The sequence below is a fragment of the Epargyreus clarus genome, unplaced genomic scaffold, assembly GCF_041222505.1.
Source record: "Epargyreus clarus isolate Ecla_fem2 unplaced genomic scaffold, WU_Ecla_fem_2.2 ptg000015l, whole genome shotgun sequence".
Taxonomy (NCBI): domain Eukaryota; kingdom Metazoa; phylum Arthropoda; class Insecta; order Lepidoptera; family Hesperiidae; genus Epargyreus; species Epargyreus clarus.
This window is the reverse complement of record NW_027332223.1, coordinates 7,732,567-7,756,210: the sequence shown is the minus strand read 5'-3', so window position 1 is coordinate 7,756,210 and position 23,644 is coordinate 7,732,567. Positions and strand designations below refer to the sequence as shown.

The 23,644-nt window shown below is 33.8% G+C and overlaps 4 protein-coding genes across 4 annotated transcripts; 2 read left to right on the top strand and 2 right to left on the bottom strand.

Moving 5' to 3' along the window:
• The first annotated feature begins 647 nt into the window (after positions 1-647).
• On the top strand, positions 648-3,289 carry pofut1 (protein-O-fucosyltransferase 1). The gene is made up of 4 exons (XM_073080408.1): positions 648-933; positions 1,244-1,696; positions 1,932-2,217; positions 2,454-3,289. Exons 1-4 carry the CDS (start codon positions 834-836, stop codon positions 2,752-2,754), a joined length of 1,140 nt encoding a protein of 379 aa, XP_072936509.1. The 5' UTR covers positions 648-833; the 3' UTR covers positions 2,755-3,289.
• Positions 3,290-4,184: 895 nt separating this feature from the next.
• On the bottom strand, positions 4,185-5,640 carry RpL35 (ribosomal protein L35). The gene is made up of 3 exons (XM_073080411.1): positions 5,512-5,640; positions 4,790-4,926; positions 4,185-4,433 (listed from the first exon to the last, which is right to left on the bottom strand). The coding sequence occupies exons 1-3, from the start codon at positions 5,512-5,514 to the stop codon at positions 4,202-4,204; spliced, it is 372 nt and encodes a 123-aa protein (XP_072936512.1). The 5' UTR covers positions 5,515-5,640; the 3' UTR covers positions 4,185-4,201.
• Positions 5,641-5,890: 250 nt separating this feature from the next.
• On the top strand, positions 5,891-8,962 carry LOC140747788 (uncharacterized). The gene is made up of 4 exons (XM_073080404.1): positions 5,891-6,127; positions 6,205-7,215; positions 7,691-7,933; positions 8,069-8,962. The coding sequence occupies exons 1-4, from the start codon at positions 6,086-6,088 to the stop codon at positions 8,897-8,899; spliced, it is 2,127 nt and encodes a 708-aa protein (XP_072936505.1). The 5' UTR covers positions 5,891-6,085; the 3' UTR covers positions 8,900-8,962.
• Positions 8,963-13,234: 4,272 nt separating this feature from the next.
• Positions 13,235-20,923, bottom strand: Kua (Plasmanylethanolamine desaturase Kua). Its single transcript, XM_073080409.1, has 4 exons — positions 20,418-20,923; positions 18,899-19,104; positions 15,772-15,990; positions 13,235-15,433 (listed from the first exon to the last, which is right to left on the bottom strand). The coding sequence occupies exons 1-4, from the start codon at positions 20,674-20,676 to the stop codon at positions 15,173-15,175; spliced, it is 945 nt and encodes a 314-aa protein (XP_072936510.1). The 5' UTR covers positions 20,677-20,923; the 3' UTR covers positions 13,235-15,172.
• Between the last annotated feature and the right edge of the window lie 2,721 nt (positions 20,924-23,644).

The window sequence follows — 23,644 nt, the reverse complement described above, 5'->3', positions numbered from 1 at the left end:
GTACCGATAACTTCTTACATCGCAATAAGCGAATCGACGCGATTCATGCAGTTTACCAAACCGAGTTGACACATCACTACTTCACGGTTGCAAAACTTTTGAAAACTTGCAATATTGCAATAAATTATTGTGATGTTTATAGTTCGCGGCCGTGCTATCACTATTGTCCATTCATGCACTCCCTCAATTCACCCATATTTATTATTCACTTCCGTTAGGACTTAGGCTTAGGAGTCTAGGTGTTCTGTGTTTAGCGATGCCGAACAATCGATAGTTACACTATCGATAGTTGACCTCGAAAATCAGTTTGTCAGTTAGTTAGGATATCGATAGTATCGATACTATTGCAGATCATTATAGTATTATAGTCCGCGTAAAACTGCTAGTCCGCTCTAAATATAGAAATGAATCACGTCGCCATAGAAAATTGTAAAACTACACATGCTCGTAACACTAACTAACTACTACAGACTAACAAATTTGACGCGGACTATTCCATATTTTATAGTATCGATAGTCCAACCGATATTCTCACTATTGCCACACTATCAATAGTAGTATATCGAACGGCATCAGTGCATCACTATCAGTGTTGTTCACTTCACTCATCGGTTAGAACTTAGGACTAGGAGTATAGAGTATAGGCACATAGGTGACTTCTCAGACTTCTGTTCTGTCATCTGTTTTCACCGGCATTTAGCGTATTTCGCGTCGCATGTTGATTGAAATTGTTAAACTGTCGATATTGAGTGAGACTTGAGTATGTTCGTTTAAAATCAAGTTCAAGGAGTTATTATTACAGAGATAAAGTTGTAAATAAGTTGTCTTTAAGTATGCAGTTTTACTGCTTAATTGGTGTTATTTTAGCCGCGAGTTTTGCGAATACTTTAAATCATGATTCTAGTGGTTATATAGTTTACTGTCCTTGCATGGGTAAGTTAAATCGAAATTACATCAAACTATTAGTAATCTCTCGAGCTAAACATTTATATTAATTTTATTATTAACTTTTTATCTTCACCCCCCACCACAACATCCAAGAAATTCTTGTTAAATGTTTATGAAGTTTATGTTAATTAAACCAAAATTTGTTGTTTAATATATTTATGCAAAATATAAAAATATGTAATTCTTTATTTCAGTGATGATGTTAGTTTCTTTTTATATGAACTCTATACATGTAATTATTTGTAGTATAAGTTTAAATTAGTTTTATTTATTTGTATATTATATTACATTTCAGGCAGATTCGGAAATCAAGCAGACCATTTTTTAGGAGCTTTGGCGTTTAGCAAAGGATTAAATAGAACTCTAGTATTGCCACCATGGGTTGAATATCGATATGGAGAATCAAAATCAAGGCAGGTCCCATTTGACACTTATTTTGATGTAAACTCATTAAAACAATATCACAGAGTGATAACAATGGAATTGTTTATGGCAGAGATAGCTCCAACAATTTGGCCACCAGAAAATCGTATATCATTTTGTTACACCCAAAGAATGGGAGAGCATGATAAGAGCTGCAACGCTAAGTCAGGCAACCCATTTGGGCCTTTTTGGGACACCTACAATATTGATTTTGCTGGTTCTGAATTTTATGGACCTATGAATTATGATGCTCATGATTCTGTTATGATGGGAAAATGGAAACGAAAATATCCTCCCACAGAGTGGCCGGTTTTAGCATTTACGGGTTAGCAATAAAATTATACTCTAGCGATTGATAATTTAAAAACATTTGTTTTATCTAACTAAAATAAATGCTGTAACAAACCAATAACATTAAGTAACTATAATGCATGACGTGGTTTTGATTTATCATATTATAACACATTCATTCATTTGCATAATTTAATAAAAATTAAAAATATTTGTTAATAATTAATATTAAACATGCCTGTAGTAAAAAAAACCATTCATATTTTTAGGAGCACCTGCTAGTTTTCCTGTACAGGAAGAAAATGTACAACTACACAAGTATTTAACTTGGAGTATTGATATTGTCACAAGATCAAAAATGTTTATAAAAAAGAATATGAGTGGTGGTGGGTTTCTTGGCATACATCTGAGAAACGGCCAAGACTGGAATAAAGCTTGTCAACATGTGCAAGATAGCCCCAGATTATTTTCAGCACCACAATGTATTGGATATAAAGCTGAAAGAGGACCATTAACATTGTCCATGTGCTATCCAGAAAAATCAGTCATAATTAAGTAAGTATTTATTTAAGAGTAACGAGAGAAAATTTAATGAAAAACTTACTTAAAAACCGCCATTGTAAAAAGTAATTGATACTGCATGATCAATGACATATGAAAACCAATATTTTTATTCATTTATTAAAATATTTTTTTATATACAATTCAAACACAATCATTTTAAATGTAAAATATAAAGGTCGCACCTATAAAAAGAAAAAAAAATATTTATAACATTCTTGTGATTTCAGACAAGTGAAACGGGCAGTGAAGAAATTCAACAATCTAATGTATGTGTTTATTGCTTCTGATTTTAATCACATGGTAGAAGATTTAAACAATGCATTGAGAAATTCAGATATAACAGTTGTTAGATATCAACCATCTAATCCACATTTGGATTTAGCAATACTTGGAAGAGCAAATTATTTTATAGGAAACTGTGTTTCGTCTTTCACAGCCTTTGTTAAAAGAGAAAGGGATGCTAAAGGCTTACCATCAGAATTTTGGTCATTCCCAAATCGAAAAAAGCCAAAACATGAAGAGCTCTGAATGAATAATTATGATATTTGTTTACAAAGTGATTATAGGTAGCTCTCTAGTCTTAATTTATGTGCAGAGAAGGATAAATGTACATATCCTAGTATTCTTAAACAGTAGATTTACAGAAAAGTACAGTTATTACAAAGCAGATCTACGAGGCTAGCATATTGGAAATGCTAGATAAGTACAATAGTATTTTGAATGATTATATTACGTATTTTGTAATTTGATTGTGATAAAAATTTAAGGCTTAATAAAAAATAAATAATTTCTACAGCTAGGCAATGTGTGTTTTATTGATGAGGGCGTCATGGGATTCATGGGTCTCGACTTAAACCTTAACATTTTTAGATTTCAGTGTTAAAGTCTTTCATCTTTGTCTCCATATTATACTGTTATATAGCCTTACTATAAGATCCTAGTGTCACCGCGTCATATTCTCTTTAAATAAAGAGAAAATGTTTGGGTAAATACCAAACTGCCAAACTGTAAATTGAAACAGTATTACAGTTCAATTTTATCTAAATAAATACTTTTTTGCATAGTTCGCTATTTAATTTAACCTATTTTTTTGGTAAAATTTCTTGCTTCTGGTGAAGACTAAAATGTGCGCCTGCCAATGAACTGCACGATGAGCGTCGCTAACGTTGACCCTGGGGTTGGGCAGCTGACCTAAGGTTTTTGCATTAGCGCGCGACATCTGCCATCGGTATCGCCTTTGCGACAAATTAAGACTAGTACAAACATGCTGTAGCCTCTGTGATTTCTAACGTTAACGAATTATTCTCGTAATTATGAAACAAGTTACACCAGCTATTAATAGTCATATCAGTTTACCCTTTATTTGCAGTTTTTTTTAAGGACTTGCAATTTTATTTATACAATTTTGACCCAACTAAGTGGGTTTAGTTAGCGTAGTGTAATTTAAGTCTGTGTGAAATAGTAAATAGCACGTTGTTATAATAGTTAAGTGCAAATATAAAGCAACCATCAAAATCCTCAGAAGTTGCAACACTTCAGTAAATGGTTTCAGGCAGAATTTCTTGTATACTTTTATAGATGTTCTTGAATTTTGTTATAGATGTTCATGGGCAACAGGAACCCTCGCCATCAGGTGGACTATTTGCTCATTTGCTACTCCAATCATAAAATAATTGCTTGTTACAGGTGGCAGTCAACTTATGTGAAAAATGTGAAAATTGAAATTATGCCACCTTTGGATTGTCAAAGTATCTTCTGTAAAAGTGGCCTCATATATATAGTTTATACTAATAGGCATCTTGTTTTAAATAGATAATGCAATCCTAAATTTGGTTCCATATACATGCTTTCATAGAGGATGAAAAAGGCCAAATGGAATGGAATTTTTGAGCCCAATTTCTACTTGTTCAAGTTTTTCCGTTCGAAGTGTAGGGCATTAATCTAAATAAAAGATGTACTTTAGTTAAGAATTTAATTAAGCCTTAACAGCATATACCCTCGGAGGGAATAAGGATTTTTTCCTGATTTCCTTTCGTGTCTTGATCTTAGCCTCATGCTTTGTTAGTGCTTTACGCATAGCACGAGTCTTCTTAGGCCTGAGGTCCAGAGGCTTGTATTTCTTGTTCTTGTAGTGATTGCGAAGGTTGACCTTCATCTTTTGATGATACACAATGTAGACACGTGCAATGGCTTTTCTTACAACACGTCTGTAAATAATAATTAAATATTATGAATGGTGGATTTATGTATTCAAATCAGTGGTCAGGGGAATTCACTAGAAGTGCATATTTTGATTATTAAGAAAATGTAAAATAAGTAAAATCAATGTAACAACCTATTGAGGTAATTAAAATGATAATATAGCTTTTTTCTCAAAAGTCTTCTCTCATTATTTTTTCAAAAGTTAATATGTGTTATTTTCCTGGAGAAGCATAGTATCTTAAAAAAATTTTCCAAACTATCTTTTACAGTGAAAATACAAGTTAAACAAAACAAAACTTAGTCCAAGATACATAATAAATATAAAATAACATGTCCAGCTATGAATTCTAACAATACTCACATTTTGGATAGTTTAGAGGCCACTCCTCCTGTGACTTTGGCTACCCGAAGGTTTGTCAGTTCAATCTTTAACTCTTCAAGTTGTTTGAAGAGTTCCTTCTTATCCTTCGTTCGTAACTCTGAGCACTTGACTTTCCCCTAAAATAAAAAAAAAAACATTTAAATAAATTGGGATAATAATGCAGTATTGGTAATAGGTTAACTCTAATGTATTAACTATTAGTGACAAGATAAAAACAAGTTGTGAAATTTATTTGAATGAGAAAAAGCAATAGATATATTTAACTCTTTTTCTATAATCAGTTACCACAATGTTTAATTTAACACTACAAATAAATTGTATTCTCCTTCAGTAAATACATTTCTTTTAGTTCCTAAGAGTATACACAAAATGCTGTTTAGGTTATGAATACCTGTTTAATAATATCTACGATAAACGGTAGGGTACTATAAGTTTTTGTAAACAAATTAAGGATCTTTACAGACTGTGTTCAGTAAAAAAATATACATATTTAAGAAAACATCTTCATATACTTTTCAGTTAAAATCTAACAGTAGAAGGTATATTGTTATACCAAATATAAAAGCACGTAGGGATTTACATTAAAAATAAACATTCCTAATTAACAATTATTCTCATATAAATAAGTTACCATATAAATACATGTTATTATTGAATTGATTATAATAATATTAAAAGATTAAAATGAAAATAAAACGTACCATTTTGGAAATATCACTACCTCCGACCACTTTTTGACGTAAAAAGACAGACACCTACACTGACTCACGCGTCAAACAAAAGTCAATGTGACATTACTGACATTTGTAGATTAGACAGCTTAGTTAGATTAAATCTCTATTTATTTGTAAATAAATGAATTAAACACTATTTAAAATTTTATTTCATTTTAAATAGTGTTTATTTTTTTTTTGAATAACAGATGCGTTGATGGATAATATAGTAGGTACATATTGTAACATTTTATGTTAATGCCTTTCATGCAAGTAAATAGTGCATCCTTGACTTAATGCATGAGATCATCTTTAAAACGAGCCTAAATAAAAAAAAAAGAAATAAACGACTTTGACAGTTCACGTTAGATGACAGATGACACTGCCAACGTAACTTCGATTCATTGATATTTTCTTTCCTTTGGCCAGATACCAGATATCACCAGACTTGATATAGTACCTTGTCCACAATGTTTCTTATTACCAAGTGAATGTTATATTACACTTAATAAACGAAAGCTGTTGAGTTTCCTTAAAACCAGATTCCATATTTTTTGGAATAATGGATGATCGGGCGGCTAAACTAGCTAATGCGCGAAAAAAGGTATACAAGTTTAATATTTAGGTGATAAATATTTAACGAAATGGTGTTATCAGTTTTATATTTCGTTATTTTTTCAGTTACGTGACCACCAAGAAAAGAAGTCTGTACATGTACAAAAAGATGAAGGTTCAGACACTGTATCATCCTGTGGAACTCCTACCAGTAAAAATGATAGAGAACAGCCTTCAATACCAACAGATGACTCTCATTTGCCGAATGAGTTTAATAATGAAACTCAGGTACATGATAATGTTAAGTTTGCACAATATGATTATCCTGGCAACAATCATGATGTTCCAATCTTGAGTGATGAAAAATGCTATTCAAATGTAACAGAAATTCTAATATCTAATAAGACAAATCTCGAAATCCAAAATAGGGAGCTTCAATCTAAAATTGCACAACTTGAGCACATACTTTCCAAAGAAGTTAATGAAAACAATTTTAATTTGCAAAAAATTTCTGCTTTGGAATTGAAATTGAATGAAACACAACAAAACTACTCAATGTTAACTGAATCCATGTCTTCTCAAAACGCATTAATAAATGAACTGAAGAACCAAATTAAACAATTGCAAGATGAAAACAACAATTTGATAGAACAACAAGAATTTACAAAGACAATGTTGACAACAAAAGAAATGGAAGTGGCTCAGCTAGATGGCCAAGTATCTGTCCTTCGAAGGCAATTGGATGTAACCACATTGCAGCTTCAGCAGCTCACCACAGATACTAATGTTACTTTAAATCAAAATACTGGAGGGAACGAAAATAATGAATTATTAAAGGAAAAGATTGCAATGTTGGAACATCAACTAGAAAATTCAGTAAAAGATAAAGATCATATCAGTTCACATTATGAACATTACGTAGGTAAATTGAACGAGCAAATACGAATTCAAGCAACAAAGAATGAAGCATTGTCCGTGGAAGTTAAAGGTCTTTATAACAGAGAGAGTGCCCTAATTGAACAAATAAGTCAAATGGAAATTCGGATGCAAAATTATCGGAGACAAAGTGAAGCTTATGCTGAATCACATAATAGCTCCTACATACAAGAACTGAAGGATAAAGTAACATCCCTTCAAGTTAGTATTTAATAATGAACATTGGACCAACCTGTACCCTTACCATGAGTTTTTACATTTTGACAAATATGACTGTTTTAGTATTTGTTTACGTATTGCCCATACAATTTCCAATCAGCACCCCTAGCAGGTTGTATCAGAACTATAGTGTCAGTAACGTAACATTAAATGTAATTAATTGACAAAATGGTGCTTTATGTTTTGTCTCTCTTTTTTGCGAACATGTGAGGCAGACAAAAAGCACTTGGGAGACTTGAGCAGTTCCTTATTATTACGTTTACTCAATCTACTGAAGCAAACGGAACAGAATAATGGATTGAGTAAACGTAACGTAAAATTGTGGGATGTTTTGAAACATGATAAAGGTACTGATAGTTAATGTACTTTCAGTCTCCAGTTTCCATCCTTGATTGAAGTTTTGCATTTCTATTGCTACAAACATTAATATGTTATGTTGTTTATATTTACTTCACAGGTCGAATTGGATGAGCTACGCAACAAGTATAATGATTTACAAAAACAATATGAAAACAAGATTAATGAAAGCACAATTCAAGAACATAATGAAACAACAAAAGTACAAGAATTTTCACAGGAAAATATAACAAAGTTAAATGCTGATATTGCCAGTGACAAAGTTGCAGCACAAAGAGCCACTGAGCAAAATAAGAAATTAAAAACTGATATTGAAGAATTAGAGCAGATTGTAGTTAAATTGGTATGTATAAGATTAAATAATCTTGTTGATATGTGCCCTCCTCATTGAACCGGAGGCATCAATCATATTTATCATGTTTTTATTGGAATTGTGTATTTATTGGAATGTCTTCTAATTTATACCTTTCTTTTTCAGGGGAAAGATAAATTAGAATTAACTGAAAAGTTATCACACGAAAATCAATTAAATAAACAGCTTATGCTCAAACTTGCCGAAATTGATGAGACATCTAAACAAATGCAGACTAAGTTGATGGCGAAAGATGAGGAAATGATAAGATTGCAAACTAATTATAGGGATATAGAAAATAAACATGAAGCGCTTTTGGAAAATATTCTGCAATCGAAAGAAAATGCTGTTTCAGTTATGAAAAATAATGTTACTGTGGACCTGAGAGATAATGTTGAGGAAGATGAAGTAAATAAAATGCTTATCGAAACAAATGGGTGTTCAGGTGATTGTGCTACAAATACTAGTAAAGAATTAAGAAAGAATGATGAAATTCCGAAAGAAGATGCAATGTTCAAGCTCCAAGAGCGTTTTATGAATATTATGGATCAAGTAGCAAATCTGTCTGATGAAAAACATAGACTTGAACATATAATTCTACAATTACAAACTGAAACAGATACAATTTGTGAATATGTAGCTTTGTATCAACAGCAAAGAAGTCTTCTGAAGAAACGAGACGAAGAACGAAGTGCACAAATCAAATCATTCCAAATAGAATGTGATGAAGTTAAACGTAACTTAGAGGAATTAAGTTACCTATTTTTGAAGTTGGCCCAAGATAAAGATCTACGTGCACATCTGCAAGTAGAGTCAAGGCAAAATGATATAGAAAGAATTCAAAAGTTATTGGACAATTTGCTTAACAGCTCCCTTATTCATTCAAAATGTAAAAGTTTAGAATTCAAGAATATTTATCCTTGTAACTGTTGCTCTGGGCAACTCATAGATGTATAATATAATAATCAAAAACATGTAAAATTACCATACATCAGAAAATAAATATTTTATTTAATTTTCTTTAAATGTGTTTTTCATCCCTTGGTAACGGTCCATTTGCCTATAATTTGTTATACAATAAATGAGAATAGAAGGAGACCCAATGAGTGCAACACAGTAACAATGCAATATTAATCTGTCAGTAGTCTCTGATGACAATATTTTTAAGTAACATATTTTGGGGTTCAATAAAAGAAAAGTAATTTAAATATAATGCTGTATTTAAATAAATCGTATAGGTAAAATAGTTCAATAAACATTAAAGCATTGTGTTACAACACAATTTATTGTAGGTATAAAATTTTAATATGTAATTATACAGGCAACTTCCGAAAAAACTAGATTAATAAGTGGTAAATCAGCATGTAAAATAGTATTCATCATATTTACATATTTTATATCACGGCGTGCGTAAATAGACGTTTTACGCACGCTTCGCGTGCGCAAAACCCCCATTTCCGACCCCGTAATATAAAATTTTATACAACACGCGGACGAAAAATGTTTTTCTGACTCGTGTGATTGCAGTCCTCGCCTGCGGCTCGGCCTGCAAACTCACACTTGTCAGAAAAAAATTTTTCGTCCTCGTATTGTAATGTACTATTTATTATAAAGGAAAAAAATACCCCTACCCAGTAAAATTAGATACAGACAAAAACACCTTTATAAAACTTTAGAAGTTGTGGGTATTCTTTTCAGGGATCCGTGTCGAAAGGGTAAAAACGGAACTCTATTACTAAGCCCCCGCTGTACGTCCGTCTGTCACAGGGCTGTATATTATATTAACAAATATTTAATAATATATATTTTCTGGTAGGTACGGAACCCTCGGTGTGCGAGTTCGACTTGCACTAACCCTGCGGGTTCCGTACCACCAACATTTTTTTTATTTTTTAGTTACATATTTGTTATTATAGCAGCCATTGAAGTGCATGTGATAATTTGAACTGTGTCTATTACGATGTACAGCTCAAAAACGTCGAAAAATTGAAGTTTTTTGTAAGGCAACCCCCATTTTTTTAACTTTATTTTTAGTATTTTTGTCATAGCTGCCACCATTATACGTACTCCGTCAAAATGTCAAGTGTCTATCTATTATGGTTCAGGAGATGGAGCCATGTTTCAGACGGACAGACCGACAGACGGCGGAGGCTTAGTAATACGGTTCCCTTTTTACCCTTTGAGTACAGAACCCTAAATATGGTATTTATAAATTCGCGTCTTCAAGATCGATGTTACATAAAATTTAACATTTATATTAGCATTAGCTACATATATATACATTTTTTAATCAAAATTGTGTTTACTGCACGAAGTTATGAAGATCATTGTATTATTAGTTTATTCGGATAATATTGTTATAAAAGTTACCAAATTGTTTTTAAACTTACAAAGTAAAATTTAAATGAAAATCAGACTATTTTTACTGTTCTTTTGTAAAATATAATTTTACTGGGCTGTCTTTATATTTCTGGTTCGAACATTTTTATAACATATCCTTACGCTATAATTACAATTAACAACTCTTTTAATTACATTACAAAGTTTAGTGTGTTTAAAAAAAAAAACTTTGATATAGGTAAATGTAAGTAATTACTAGTCAGTACTACGTAGCATGAAGGCAGATGTAAGTTTAGGTACGCGGTTGTATACGATCATAATAATGAATTGCCAGCATAGATTTAAAAAAAAAATACTGTGGCGCGAACTCTTTAAATTGTTTGTGGTTAGAATTATGATATTACAAATAACTTTGATTATAGAAAATGGAAATAATTGATTCGATTGTAGCTACGAAAATGAGACCGATTTTTTTTATCAAGTCCATTAGGTAATGCTGCTCACACTTATAAGAATGAATTAAAATAGTCGTACATTATGGTGTTTCTTAAAGATAATGTAATGTTATATTATACTGTGTAAGTAAAAATTGTAAAAACTTATACAATAAGTTTCTACAATTTCTACATCTTGTAAACTAGTCTTAGGCTAATTTATAGTTCGACAAATTTCCAACGCCAACAAGTGGCTCATAAGCAACGCGAGCGGACGGCACATGTAATAATATTTTTTACCATTGTAAATTACAATAGAATTGCAAAATATTGAAAACTTAATTTTATTTTTTGGTAAATTTAATAAAGACTTTGGTTGTTTACCTTTGGTTAACTTATCATTTACCTATAGACAATTTTGCATATTTTTGCACTGTGCTATTAAGCTATTACATATTTAATAAATGCCTCACGTGTTCACATTTGAATCGACGTATATACAGATACGAATATATAGATAATCAATATTTATATAATCATGTTTTAAAGTTAATAATAAAAACTGCGATAGGTCGGTTTTCGTCTTGCCTGACCAACAATACCACTATGTTTCTTTCTGTTCTTATTACTTCGTTATATACTCATAATATTTATATACCATATACGGTCAGTAGGGTAGAGTCTTAGGAGTAGCGTAGGGAAAGCGGGGTTCTCATTACTTTATTCCTTAAAATTTTCACAATCAATTTTATATATAAACAAGATTCAAATCCCAAATTATATTTGTAAGGCTTTTTCATCATACCATGGTGGCTTAGATCAACGTTATCTCTCCTATATTAAGACTTTCCTCTACTAATCGTTTTGATGAAATAGCATTGTACATATATATAAACCATAGTGGAACTATTCGTGTAAAGTGCAAGGAAAACATTAAAATAGCACAAGCATGTGGCAATTACACAGATAAATAAAGGTAAATGAATTATGATGACTGGGTATGTAATCATGATTAACATTGACTTTATACAAGTTACATTCTGTTGAATTTTCTACAAGATTTATCGAAAATATGTTTACATGCCATGAGATGGGATGTAATATAACACAATGGCAAGAATTAAAATTCAGGTTATCACACAAATTGGCATAGATTTTTTTTAGAAAAATAGTAATTCCATACATAAATATAAGGTAGGAAAATGTATCTACAATAAGTTTATTTTTTATCTCACAGCATATCGTATGCCTTGCCATAATGTTTAGGTTGTTTAATTCAACATTTTATTATGAGTCATGACAAATTTAATATCGTGATTGAAATTTCACTGTAAAAATACATTGTTTGTAAATTGACAGCAACAATATTCAATAATGTTAAGAAAAAAATGAAAATTACTCAAAATCGATTATTGTCACGACTTACATTAAAATCTTCATTCATATGTAATATTTGTGCGGTATTAATAATAATACATTTGTCACTCATCATGATAATTTTTTAATATTGTTATAAAATATAAATTAATTATAAATTATCGTCAAAACAATATTTTTAAAATATGAAAGATTTATCAATATATTTATAATTAACTAACAAAACATCAACATAATCAAAAATACATTGGTATAAGAACAGAATACAATTTTTTTACCTTACACCAACGAATATCTTGCCTACCCAATTCTTACCTTTTACATGACCCATCTTAGTCTTAGACTAGAAAAATATATCAAAATAGTTGCAAAATAATTCAAGCTTATTTTACCCAACCCTCACACGTGATGAATATCTACATTTAAAAGCTATATATATTTAATCACATTATCATAATAAAAGTTAGACAAAAACACCACTTTGGTTATATAGTATTCAATAATATAACTATCATTAAATTAGTTCACAATAGTGTATATCGTCGCAAACAATATTTGTTTAAGCTATTTTATTCATGTATAATGTTAATACTTAGCTAACTCAAATCACAGAATCTTACATAATAATAACAATATATGTAGTATTGCTTCTACTGTCTTAGCGTAATGTATGTTTATATTTATACTCTATATAGGTACTCTTGATTTATTTGTCAATTCACATGACATTTTTATGTAATTTTAATACCATGCTTAATATGCAGTCTTTTCTCTCATGACTTTGTAGTAATAGAGAAAAGGTCACTTAATCGTGTTCCAAAATTTAAAAAATAAAATTAAGACTGAAATTCCCAATTGATATAAAAACAGAACTGAATGTATAACGGATTACATACATACATTAAAATAATAAATTAATAGGGTATTACGCTCTTGTAAAAAATATATGTGAAACTTTTATACTCTTTGTGCCAAATTATTGAAATGTTTATAATAACGCAAGATAAATTTTATGAATCACTTTTAGAAACTTTACATATATTTTATCTGATCTTTAAATAAAAAGGGTAGTTACAATTATGTACTAAGGTTTGTTATATATTATATTATTATAGCAAAAAAAAAAAATGACCGCAACTTTGTCTTTGTAAAGCGACTTGGGATCTCTCTGTAGGTGGTAGAACTCTTTGTGGTTCGACTCCGGCGGCACCACCGCCACACCTATTTCTGCCTCATAACAGCAGTGTTAGGCGCTGCTGTGTTCCGTTTTGAAGGGTGTGGTACGGGAGACAGACTTTACCGAGGCGTTTCAACTTAGTCCTCAGGGGTAGCGGCACATCTGTGGCCGACCTCAGGTAGGAATATTTAATCCTATCTGGGGTTGATTACAGATGTCCATGGGCGGCATTAGCCACTTACCATCAAGTGGACTGCATGCTCGTCTGATACTCCTATATTATATAAAAAAAATCTCTGCTCTATTTTGCCTTATAATTAACTTATTTAATTGAAACCTGGTAATAAAAAATATATTTTTTTTAAATTACAGAGTGCGAATTTTTAACGATTTAGGGCTTATTGGACTTAAGTGTTACGCGAGCTCGTTTAGCTATACGCTGACGCCTATCACTTGGTGTATACTCAGGTACATCTAATGTCCATGCGTTCTTTCCTGTTGTATTTTGAGGGTTTAGGTTACTTTCTTCTCATTACAATTGAATACATTCAATTATTTTCAGATAATTTTAAAATTATCTATTATGAGTCACTTTTGTTGACCGTATTCTAGAACATTTTTATACATGTATTAGGGAGTAATTCGGTGGTACTATGTACCACATCATTCTTGTATTACATTAGTATTATTACAGCCAGGCACGAAACACCAGTCGCCAGATGGCGAGTGGCTAATGTGGTAAATTCCCAAATTAATTTTATTCACGAAGCAGTATCATACTTTTATTTCTTACTACATGAGTAAGTCAGGTCTTCATGAAATTCAGTATTTATTTATTAATAAATTGTAACTTATTTTTATGGTATTTAGAAAATGAAATAAATAAATTTTTAGGCTAGTTTAAGAAGTTACGAATAATTGAAGAAACTTTTCAAAAAAGGCGTAATACTCTATTAATATATTAACACTTTACTAAAAATAAATGTAAAATTCCTCGTATTATATTAGCTGCACACAATCTGTATATTTTTATTGGTAAATAAATAAATAAGCAATAACAACATTATTTAAAATTACTCGAGACAACTAGAAATGCAAAGAACCGAAATTATTATAAACTGGTCTTAAAATTGTACGTGTAAACTTTACTTACTCTAAAGCAAACTTTTATCAGTTAAAATATTTTATTGTAAACGCACCCATTTTCATGATAATTTCACAATAACTCGAAACGACTTCGAATATTAAATATTCGTGCCTTGCTGTTATTTTTGATATTGTTTCATAAAAAAAAAACATAATTATTTACAATTACAACATAGAAATGAAAAAGAAAGTTTACTGGATCGTTCGAAAATACCTTTAACTTCAGAACCATTTCGAATATAGATGCGTATACCACAATATAATATTTTTATAACTGCATGCATACCACAATTTTCAAGCTCTGCTTGAATAATTATTAATTCTAAGTTTTGGTTGAAAATAGCAAAAATGTCACCATTGCGTAAAGTTAATAATTGATATTAATATTACTTATCGTGTACCTATAATAAGAATTACATTAGCAAGACCTGTCCATTATAGCTGATGAACTTTTACAACTTTATATTATAGTATAATCTTTCGCAGCAAATGTGTTTATAAAACTATCAAGTCCAGAATGAACTCGAATTATTTAACTTATAAAATAAACTTATTAGTTTTCTCTCATAAAGGCAATAACATGGCAAATATCAAGTTTGTTTATAAAACCTGTTAGTCTCCGAAAGATTGCTTGTTACGGTTCTTTCTATTCTGCCACTTGCTTCGCCAAATCACGACGGAATTACATTATATCATAATTGGGATTTTTAGGTCTGTACAGCTAAATAAATAACTAATCTATATTACCACAATGTTTTAGGAACGCTTCTGGGCCCACTTCATATCATCAGCGCGTGGCTTACATCCAGTTAAAGCTTCGATAACAGTCTCGAGGGTGGACCAGAAGTGCAATTTCTCCAGGGGCCAGTTGAGCCACCCGGTCGTTATACAAAAGTAAGTCTCGTGCGGTGCCACGTGGTGGATGCGGTGGTGTCGTCGCGGCAACACTATGTGCCACTCTTGCAACCAAACTACCCAAGTCGGCAACCCAAAGTAGGTGTGCGACCATTTGTGAATCTGGAAAAGATGTTTCGATTTTGTGAATCCAATAAATTTAAATAGCGATACACTTACAGTAGAATTTATCGACAATATACATTACAAGTCAAAGTAGTATGCAACAGGTCTTATCGCTATGTAGCGATATCTTCCATACAACATATGGATGAAATAGAGTAATGAAAATAAAATAATAATTTTCCTGGTTTGCCTTTAGCGTAGCCAGGATTTTTATTTAAAAAGGTATATCTACCGGTCTACCCGCCTATCTAAATACAGAAACTTATTAAATAAAATAATAACTTTATAGATTATATCACACGAGCATAGTTTTGAGATATAGAAACAAAAATTACCTGATTCGTCATTGCCACAAATATGCAGCACAGGTACCAATAAGCAATCCAATGGAACTGTTCCACAATAGTGACAGATTCATACGTTAGTAATTGCCACACAATCCTCGCCAGCACCGGAATGGTGATTGCAAAGTTGTCACCGTTCGTCTCAACGAAGTCGTGACGTGTAATTGACGTCGGATCGATGTGGTGTTCTCGGAATGGACGCAAGAAATTCTGTAAAAAAACAGTAAATAATTGGGATCCCAAATTTAAAATGGAGTTAAAGTTGGATGTACTTCCAACCAAGCGAAAACTATTTAATTTCTATAGAAATAACTTCGAAATCCAAAAAGTCTTAGACCGTCATTGTGGTAGACTGTCAGAATATTTTTAAGTGTTTAGGTGTTAAAAAAACTACACTTTGTTAGGTAGGTGTTCCTTTAACATATTTTCCAAGGTAGGTATTCCAACTTAACCCTTAGGAGTAGCAATGCATCTGTGGCCGACCACGGGTAAGACTTCATGGGCAGCAGTAACCAATTACCATCAGAAGGTACCATCGCATGCATATTTGTACTTCTATAGAATAAAAAGTAAGGTTGATAAAACGACCATTCTGATGATGGTCAGTATTCATGATGGGAAAGCCCCTGTGACCCCGTCACCCTGAGTGGTTGTATGGATGTCCACGCTACATACACGCGTAAACATTTTGTATTTATTACATTTTAAAAGTATATCTTTATCGGTAGAGAATTGCCTGCCTAATGATCATCATTTCTCAAGGTCCTAGAACCCTTAGTCGGTTAATATCTTAAATAATCTGTAATGGATGGGACATATAAAAGTAGTATTTGTAAAGAAGTTAATTGACAATTCCTAGTCAAAGTAATGAAGTGATGTTTTCGATCGACCTGTTTTAAATTTTATTGTAAAACTGTTGGTAAACTCTAGTCACTATTTACTAGTAGGTACTCCAGTAAGAATAAAGGTATATTATTATTATTTGCTGTATATAAATATTCAGCAAAATAAAATTATGTTTTGTATAATATGTAAATAAGTAAGTTTAAACAGAACTCAGTTATATTACAAGAGGTCGAAGGTGACGTTTTTATAAGTCTGAAATTCAAATCAGAAAAAAACCCATACCTAGATCGTGAAATTCTCTGGTAAAAATTGCGCCACTAAAATACATAAGTTAATTTGACATAAAGTATTTTAATTATTTATCAATGATAATAACGCAGTAAATCTTTTTAATACGTGCCACAATGCTTTATAAGTGTTTCAGAAACTTTAGGTAGGTATTTGTTATTTTTGATCATAAATTGACTTACACAATTTTAATCCTATAACAGAAAATTAGTGGTACCGTGTTTTGTGTATCATAACTTTAAATAATTAATGAATACACCATGTGGTAACTTTCGTAAGTTAGTACGTGCCACCCAAGTCGTAGTAGATTAAATAATTAATGAAGGACTATCCCCTTCAGGTGTGTACTTATATCGATTTTGAATACGACACTATAAATGTGTTCCGTTGTGGCGATATCGCGACCCTCGGCACTTATTAATTATTTTTTCATACATTACAACGCGGTAGTAGAGCTGTATTACCTATCGATTATTTAAGCGTACCTACCTACCTACGTACTTAGTTAGCGTAGAGAAAATGTTAATATATAAATATCTATACCCATTATAACTACGTACCTAGGTACCATATTTAACACCACAAGATTATAAAAAAATAATAGCAATAAGTCCTCCGACAAGATTAATGAAAGAAGTGAAGAGATGTCTTTTACCTAAATGTCCGTGTGTAGGTACAGTATTGTAACTCCTACGTCTACAATTAGCTTAATACTTTAATGAGATATTTATGAAACATTTCCCGCTCCGTTCACCTCTACTTCGGTGGCGCTCCACCGCCAGCTCAATCAGGAAGGCCTACTCCGGGGGGCACAATTTTTTGATATCATTACAAATTACAGGTCTTTCTTATTGGTCTGGGGCGGGGTGAAGGGTCTCCCTTTCAGACTCAACTGGTCTGGTTGGCCTGTAATGTTGACAACCTTTTTTTCGCCAGACTATTCATCTAAGGGGCGGCATATATAACTTACATCTCTAACGGCGCGAACGCACACTGCGCCTCTAGCGCACATGAAATTTTAACTCTCAACCATCATGACCAATGACTATATTACCTTACGATCTTGAGAAGCCGCAAGCAAGGGCTTGTGAACCTATGATAATCCCGAAGTAAATACGTGGCAGTTAACAGAACAATGCAATTGTTTTGGCAGCTAGGTTGACTTAATATAATGACATTCGTATAACACTAGTGTGTTTTATAAAGCGATAGTAAATATTATTGTGATTCATGTGTTAACAATGAACAATGATTAATTTATTATCAGTGTACATGTACATATCTAATCCCACAGTAATAGTAAATATGTAATAGATGATTAACAAAAACGTTTTATATTGATGTCGGATTTTTGGCGATAATGATATGATTATGGGCAAGGTTCTTTTATTTCATGTATAACTGATACAGTACTGGTGTTTCTTATGATACTCAATAATAACACCTTCATTGCCTGTTAATATCGCATTGCATTACCGGTCATGGAATTATTTTAAAATGAGGAATGTTAGGGTGCTTTCAATTTAGACGTTTTGCTGCTGTGTCGTTGTGCCGCTGCAGTACGGTAACCGTCCGATACCAATTGCCTAAATTGAAAGTGTATCTGACTGAATTTATTTAACCGCATTCAGGCCATGGACTGACGAAGAAATATTATTGTTAGTGTTCTTGTTGAAAAACATCAAACAGAAACAAGATCCAAGCAATTGTTAATTATTTAAGAATGTCTAGAGAATATTTAGACGAATTTCTTGTGTTAGTTAAAAATAAAATTCAGGGGCAAGAAACTATATTCAGACATACTATATCTCACGTCTAGTCACCGCACTATTCAACAGCGAAATTAACATTAGGACTTTATGACATTGCCGTCCTGTCATTGGGCATTCTAAATTAAAAGCCATTAATGTCACAGTTCACCATTGGGTGGGTATCAATAAGAACAATGGAACTCAGTATAATAACGCCTTAATTTTCTAAATACCTTGCCTATTATGGGTAGGTCAACTGCTCCCCACGTGTCAGCAGCCCAGTGCACGACTCCCGACGCGAAGTCAGCAGTCAAAACACCAGCTATAGCTGCCAGGAGTAATGATGCATCTGCTCGGATATATCTGGCCATCAATGCACCGGCACACACACACAAAGTGCAGCAAACCACCACGCACACCCATTCTTGGATCCGTTTACCTGTTGAACAATTTCACATTTTAAAATTAGTAATTAATGTAATAGTACTTTTTGAGTGATGGATATTCCAAATAGTGCATTAAGTATACCAATCTACATTTAGCCATGATGAACTTTTTAATTCTGAAATGAAACCTATTCCCCGCATTTCGCTACAAACCATGCACGACTACAAAACCACTGACTTCTAAAAATCCCTACATTTAAAAAACATGCAGAAGTGGCATGTTAATAATAGTAATTCAAAAAATATCTAAATCTCTCTAAATTTATTTGTTGCACTGAATATGAGCCATTATTATGGAAAAATTGTTATGGAATCTCTCATTGTTATGGAACAATAAGGGTCAGAGCAATTCAATTACAACATTAAATGATAGTAAAGTCAAAAGACAAAGTAGTCACAGGAGGTTCATGAGTTGAATGAAAATGACACATAGTATTCAGTGTCTGCTGGTTTTGACTGGTTTGTCCCAGAACATTACTAACATGACTTGGACAGCACAATACTGTTTTGGTACTAATAGAGATCAGGTGTTCACAACAAAGTCAAAACAAAGACGTTTAATGAATGTTATAGTAAATCTAATGTATCCTTTTACTACTTGGTCAATGCTGTAAGAGCAGATTATTGCCATGTATTTGAATATTAAAAAATAATAAAAAATTAGGAAAAGCAAATTTCATTATATATATATTTTTTTTTTTAATTATATGGAATGTGAACATTATTTTATTGAATAATCTGTTCAGGGCCTTTCAACAGTCAATATTAGTTATTATGTAATATGAATAACACATTATGTACATAATTCAATATGATTCAATGTAATAGTATGTAATGTAATATAATAGTATGAGTATGTTCACTTTTACCATTTGATTGTTTGATGCAACAAGTCAATAATAAAATTTAAATGTACAAAATACTGTATCCTACTATGGCATTTTTTAACATCATAATTAATTATTTTTTGAAACAAAAATTACATATTGAAAAAATAACAGCCAAGTACGAGTGTATAATTTCAACCAACATCAATTAATCATATTATTTAATGACATAAATAATTTGATAATTCAAATGATAATTAAGAATTTGAACAGTGAGTTTTTGCAGATGTCTTATCCTTTTACATTTCTCTTATATATCAGTAACTTTATGAAGGTACATTATGGAATATTTTTATTTACAGAGGAAAATATTGGTGAAACCAATTTCAAATAGCAGTTTTTTATTGTTTAGTCTCTGAGAACTTTGTGTGATAAATATATCATCTAATGAATTTTGTTGTTATAAAAAATCCATGTACCTGGACTGTACAATTCTGCGAGTTCCTGAGCGCCCCGGTGCCGCGGGCCCCACCGGAGCTGCTTCCCGACTTCACTTGGTAACTGTGTGTTAGCATTGGGATCATCCTCCGACATGGAATGCTCGAGTATTTCCCGTTCAGTTTTTACTGGAGCCAACAATGTTGTAGCCATGCTACTAGCGTATTCAAATCGTTCGCACCCCAAGCCGCTTAGACCGTCCCTCTTCGCACAAGGCGGAATTGGCAGCGGTAAAGTCATTTTGTATAACTTCCTAATTAGCGTTGTCCGATGCAAACTACCTATATTATATTTGACATCGAAATGAGTGTAAACCAGATAATAATCCTAGCTTATCTGTTTATTATACATCGTTGATAATAAATTCGTTAATTACTTCAAACTACTCGGCATCAAGTAAATAATATGCATGACAATCCATGACACGATAAAATTTATATTTATTCCAATGAATGGCATGACATGAGTTGACATGACCCACATGACTTATGTCAATATCGATACATTGACATTGACATATTGAGTTTGATAAGTTCTACCAAAGAGTATAGTATTGTACTTTACCTAGGCGGCCAAACACTCGTCAAGTGATGGGGAATTAGCGATCGTCATGTCGCATGTCATGACGTCGCTTGCAGAATTTTGTAGGTTTTTTAGGGATGCCACTGGTTCAAAAATATATTGTATATCGTAAAGAAATAAGTATACCATCAATCAATTAGTACCACAGTAGTAGTGTAGCGATTTCCCACTACTCGTCAACAGATGGCGCTGTTGAATCACGCTATCGAAGTTTTCAAAACATCTTGCATATATACAAGCTCCGAACTGAGAGTGTTGGAGCACGGCCGCTCCCCGGGCATGATCACCTAGCCCAGCGGGAGATCTGCCTTTGCCAAAGTGGTGACCCCAGACAGAAATACGTCCCTTCTGACCCTCATCGATGGTGGCAATCTCACTCCCTGGATGGATTGCAACCTCCTCAGCATCCGTTCAGTTGCTCATCAGGTGCATCGCAGTGCATCGTGAAGACACTACCTGTGCCTGGTCCAGCTGCTCTCCGCGACTTCCCGGACGGCTCGAGTAGCCCAGCTCGCCGTCTCTCTTCACTCCAACCTCGAGACCTCGGTTCGTCTTCACATCTCGACTCACCGTAGGCTTACGAGGGCGTTCCGAGGTGCTTGTAGTCTGGACGAAGACTTAGCGGAACACTGAAGAAATCAGCGGATCGACCTCCGGTCTGAGCATGGGGTGATGTAGCGACTTCCCTCTACTCGTCAACAGATGGCGCTGTTGAATTACGCTATCGATGTTTTCTAAACATCTTGCATATATACCAGCTCCGAACTGAGACTGTGGGAGCACGGCCGCTCCCCGGGCATGATCACCTAGCCCGGCGGGAGATCTCCCTTTGCCAAAGTAGTATTAGTAGTATCAAATAGCCGAACGGTATAGTGCGTGATGATGGCAAGCGGTCAGTTGATTTGACACTCGTTTCCTGGAAACAGGGAAGGTCCTTAGTATGGGATGGTGGTGGTGGTGATGGTGGTGAAGGGATGGCATATCTAAAACGGTGTCACCATTGTGGATATGCCCAGGATTCTGCGCAGCACACCTGGTGGCGACCTGAGCGGCAGATCCTGGTGCAGCACATAGGGCCGGATCTCTCCCCGGGGACTGTTGTTACGGCGATGGTCTGTTCTGGCGAAGCGTGGGATAGTGTCGTCGCTAAAGAGGACGCCGAACGGGCCAAGGACCGCACCGATCCCGCCCGGCGAAGGAGACGCCAAAGGCGTAGATAACGCCTCCCGGCGCGGTGTCCCTGTAGTTCCGGGACTAGAATAGGGCTACGGTATCCTCTGCCTGTCATAAGTGGCAACTGAAAGGGGGCTACCGGGGTTGCGGGCGACAAGAGTGGGAGCACGAACCGTCCAGTATGCTACCCCGGAAAAGACGGCGTTATGTGTGGTCGCATACCGTCGTAATCACCAGATGTTGTGGGAGGAGCGAACGCTTCCCCAGGGCAGAGCCCAATCCGGGCATCGCACTTGGAGGACTCCGGTTGTGTTCCGTCGGAGGTCCCGGAGATCTCCAACATGCGCTGAGGACGGCCATCGGGGGGGTTTTAGTGCGGTAAAAAAATCCCACATAACCCGGCGTCGCTCCCACGTCGTCGGGTACCTTTTGAAGGTTTCCCCCTCGAAAAAAAAATGGTATGAGATGTCGATATCATGGCACCGTCTCATATTCGGGCAACCTCGATGCGTGCTGGTGCGGCGGCCGATTCTGCGGAGGCTGTAAAGCGGCGCAAATATGCAGCTATTTCACAGAGTTACATATTTGTGCCCTTCGCAGTTGAGACTATGGGACCGTGGGGACCGGAAGCGAAGCAATTTTGTAAAGAATTGTCTTCGCGTTTGATCGAGACCTCTGGTGACCCAAGAGCTGGAACTTACCTCGGTCAACAATTAAGTTTGGCAATACAACGAGGTAATGCTGCTAGTGTCTTGGGTACACTACCGCGGGGCAGCGATCTGGCTCATTTATATTATTTATAATTTTAGTTAGTTATTTTTATATAGTTTATTAATTTAGTTTAAGATCTTATAATGTTAAATTACTTTTTATTTTTTTTAACGGATTAATTAATTACGTACAACCAAATATTAGTACCAAATATACTATAGTATCGATAATCCAGATGTCATAATCATCCCCTAAATTCTTTTCATGATAAGATTTTCAAAAAAAGGTCATCTGAAACATATAAAAGACGTCTTCATGGTATATATAATAAAAAAGATTATAAGAAAAATGTATGTGTGCTATAATCTATATATATAAAAGAAACTCGTGTTAGTTACACTATTTATCCGATTTGGCTGAAAATTAGTGGAGACAAGCTTAGAACCAAGAAACGGATAAGGATACTTTATATCCCGTTTGACGGAAGTGGTTAAGGAACGCGGCCTCTCGATCGAGGGGTTAGAGGATCAAATCCCAGGCACGCACCTCTGATTTTTCAAAGGTCTTTGCGTATTAGACATTAATTATATATTACTTAAAACGGTGAAGGGAAAAATCGTTTTCCTCACGATGCATACCTGAGATTTATAAAAAAAATCTGAAAGGTATGTGAAGTCTACCAATTAGCACTTGGTCAGCGCGCTGGACTGTGGCCTAATCCTTTTCATTCCGAGAGGAGACC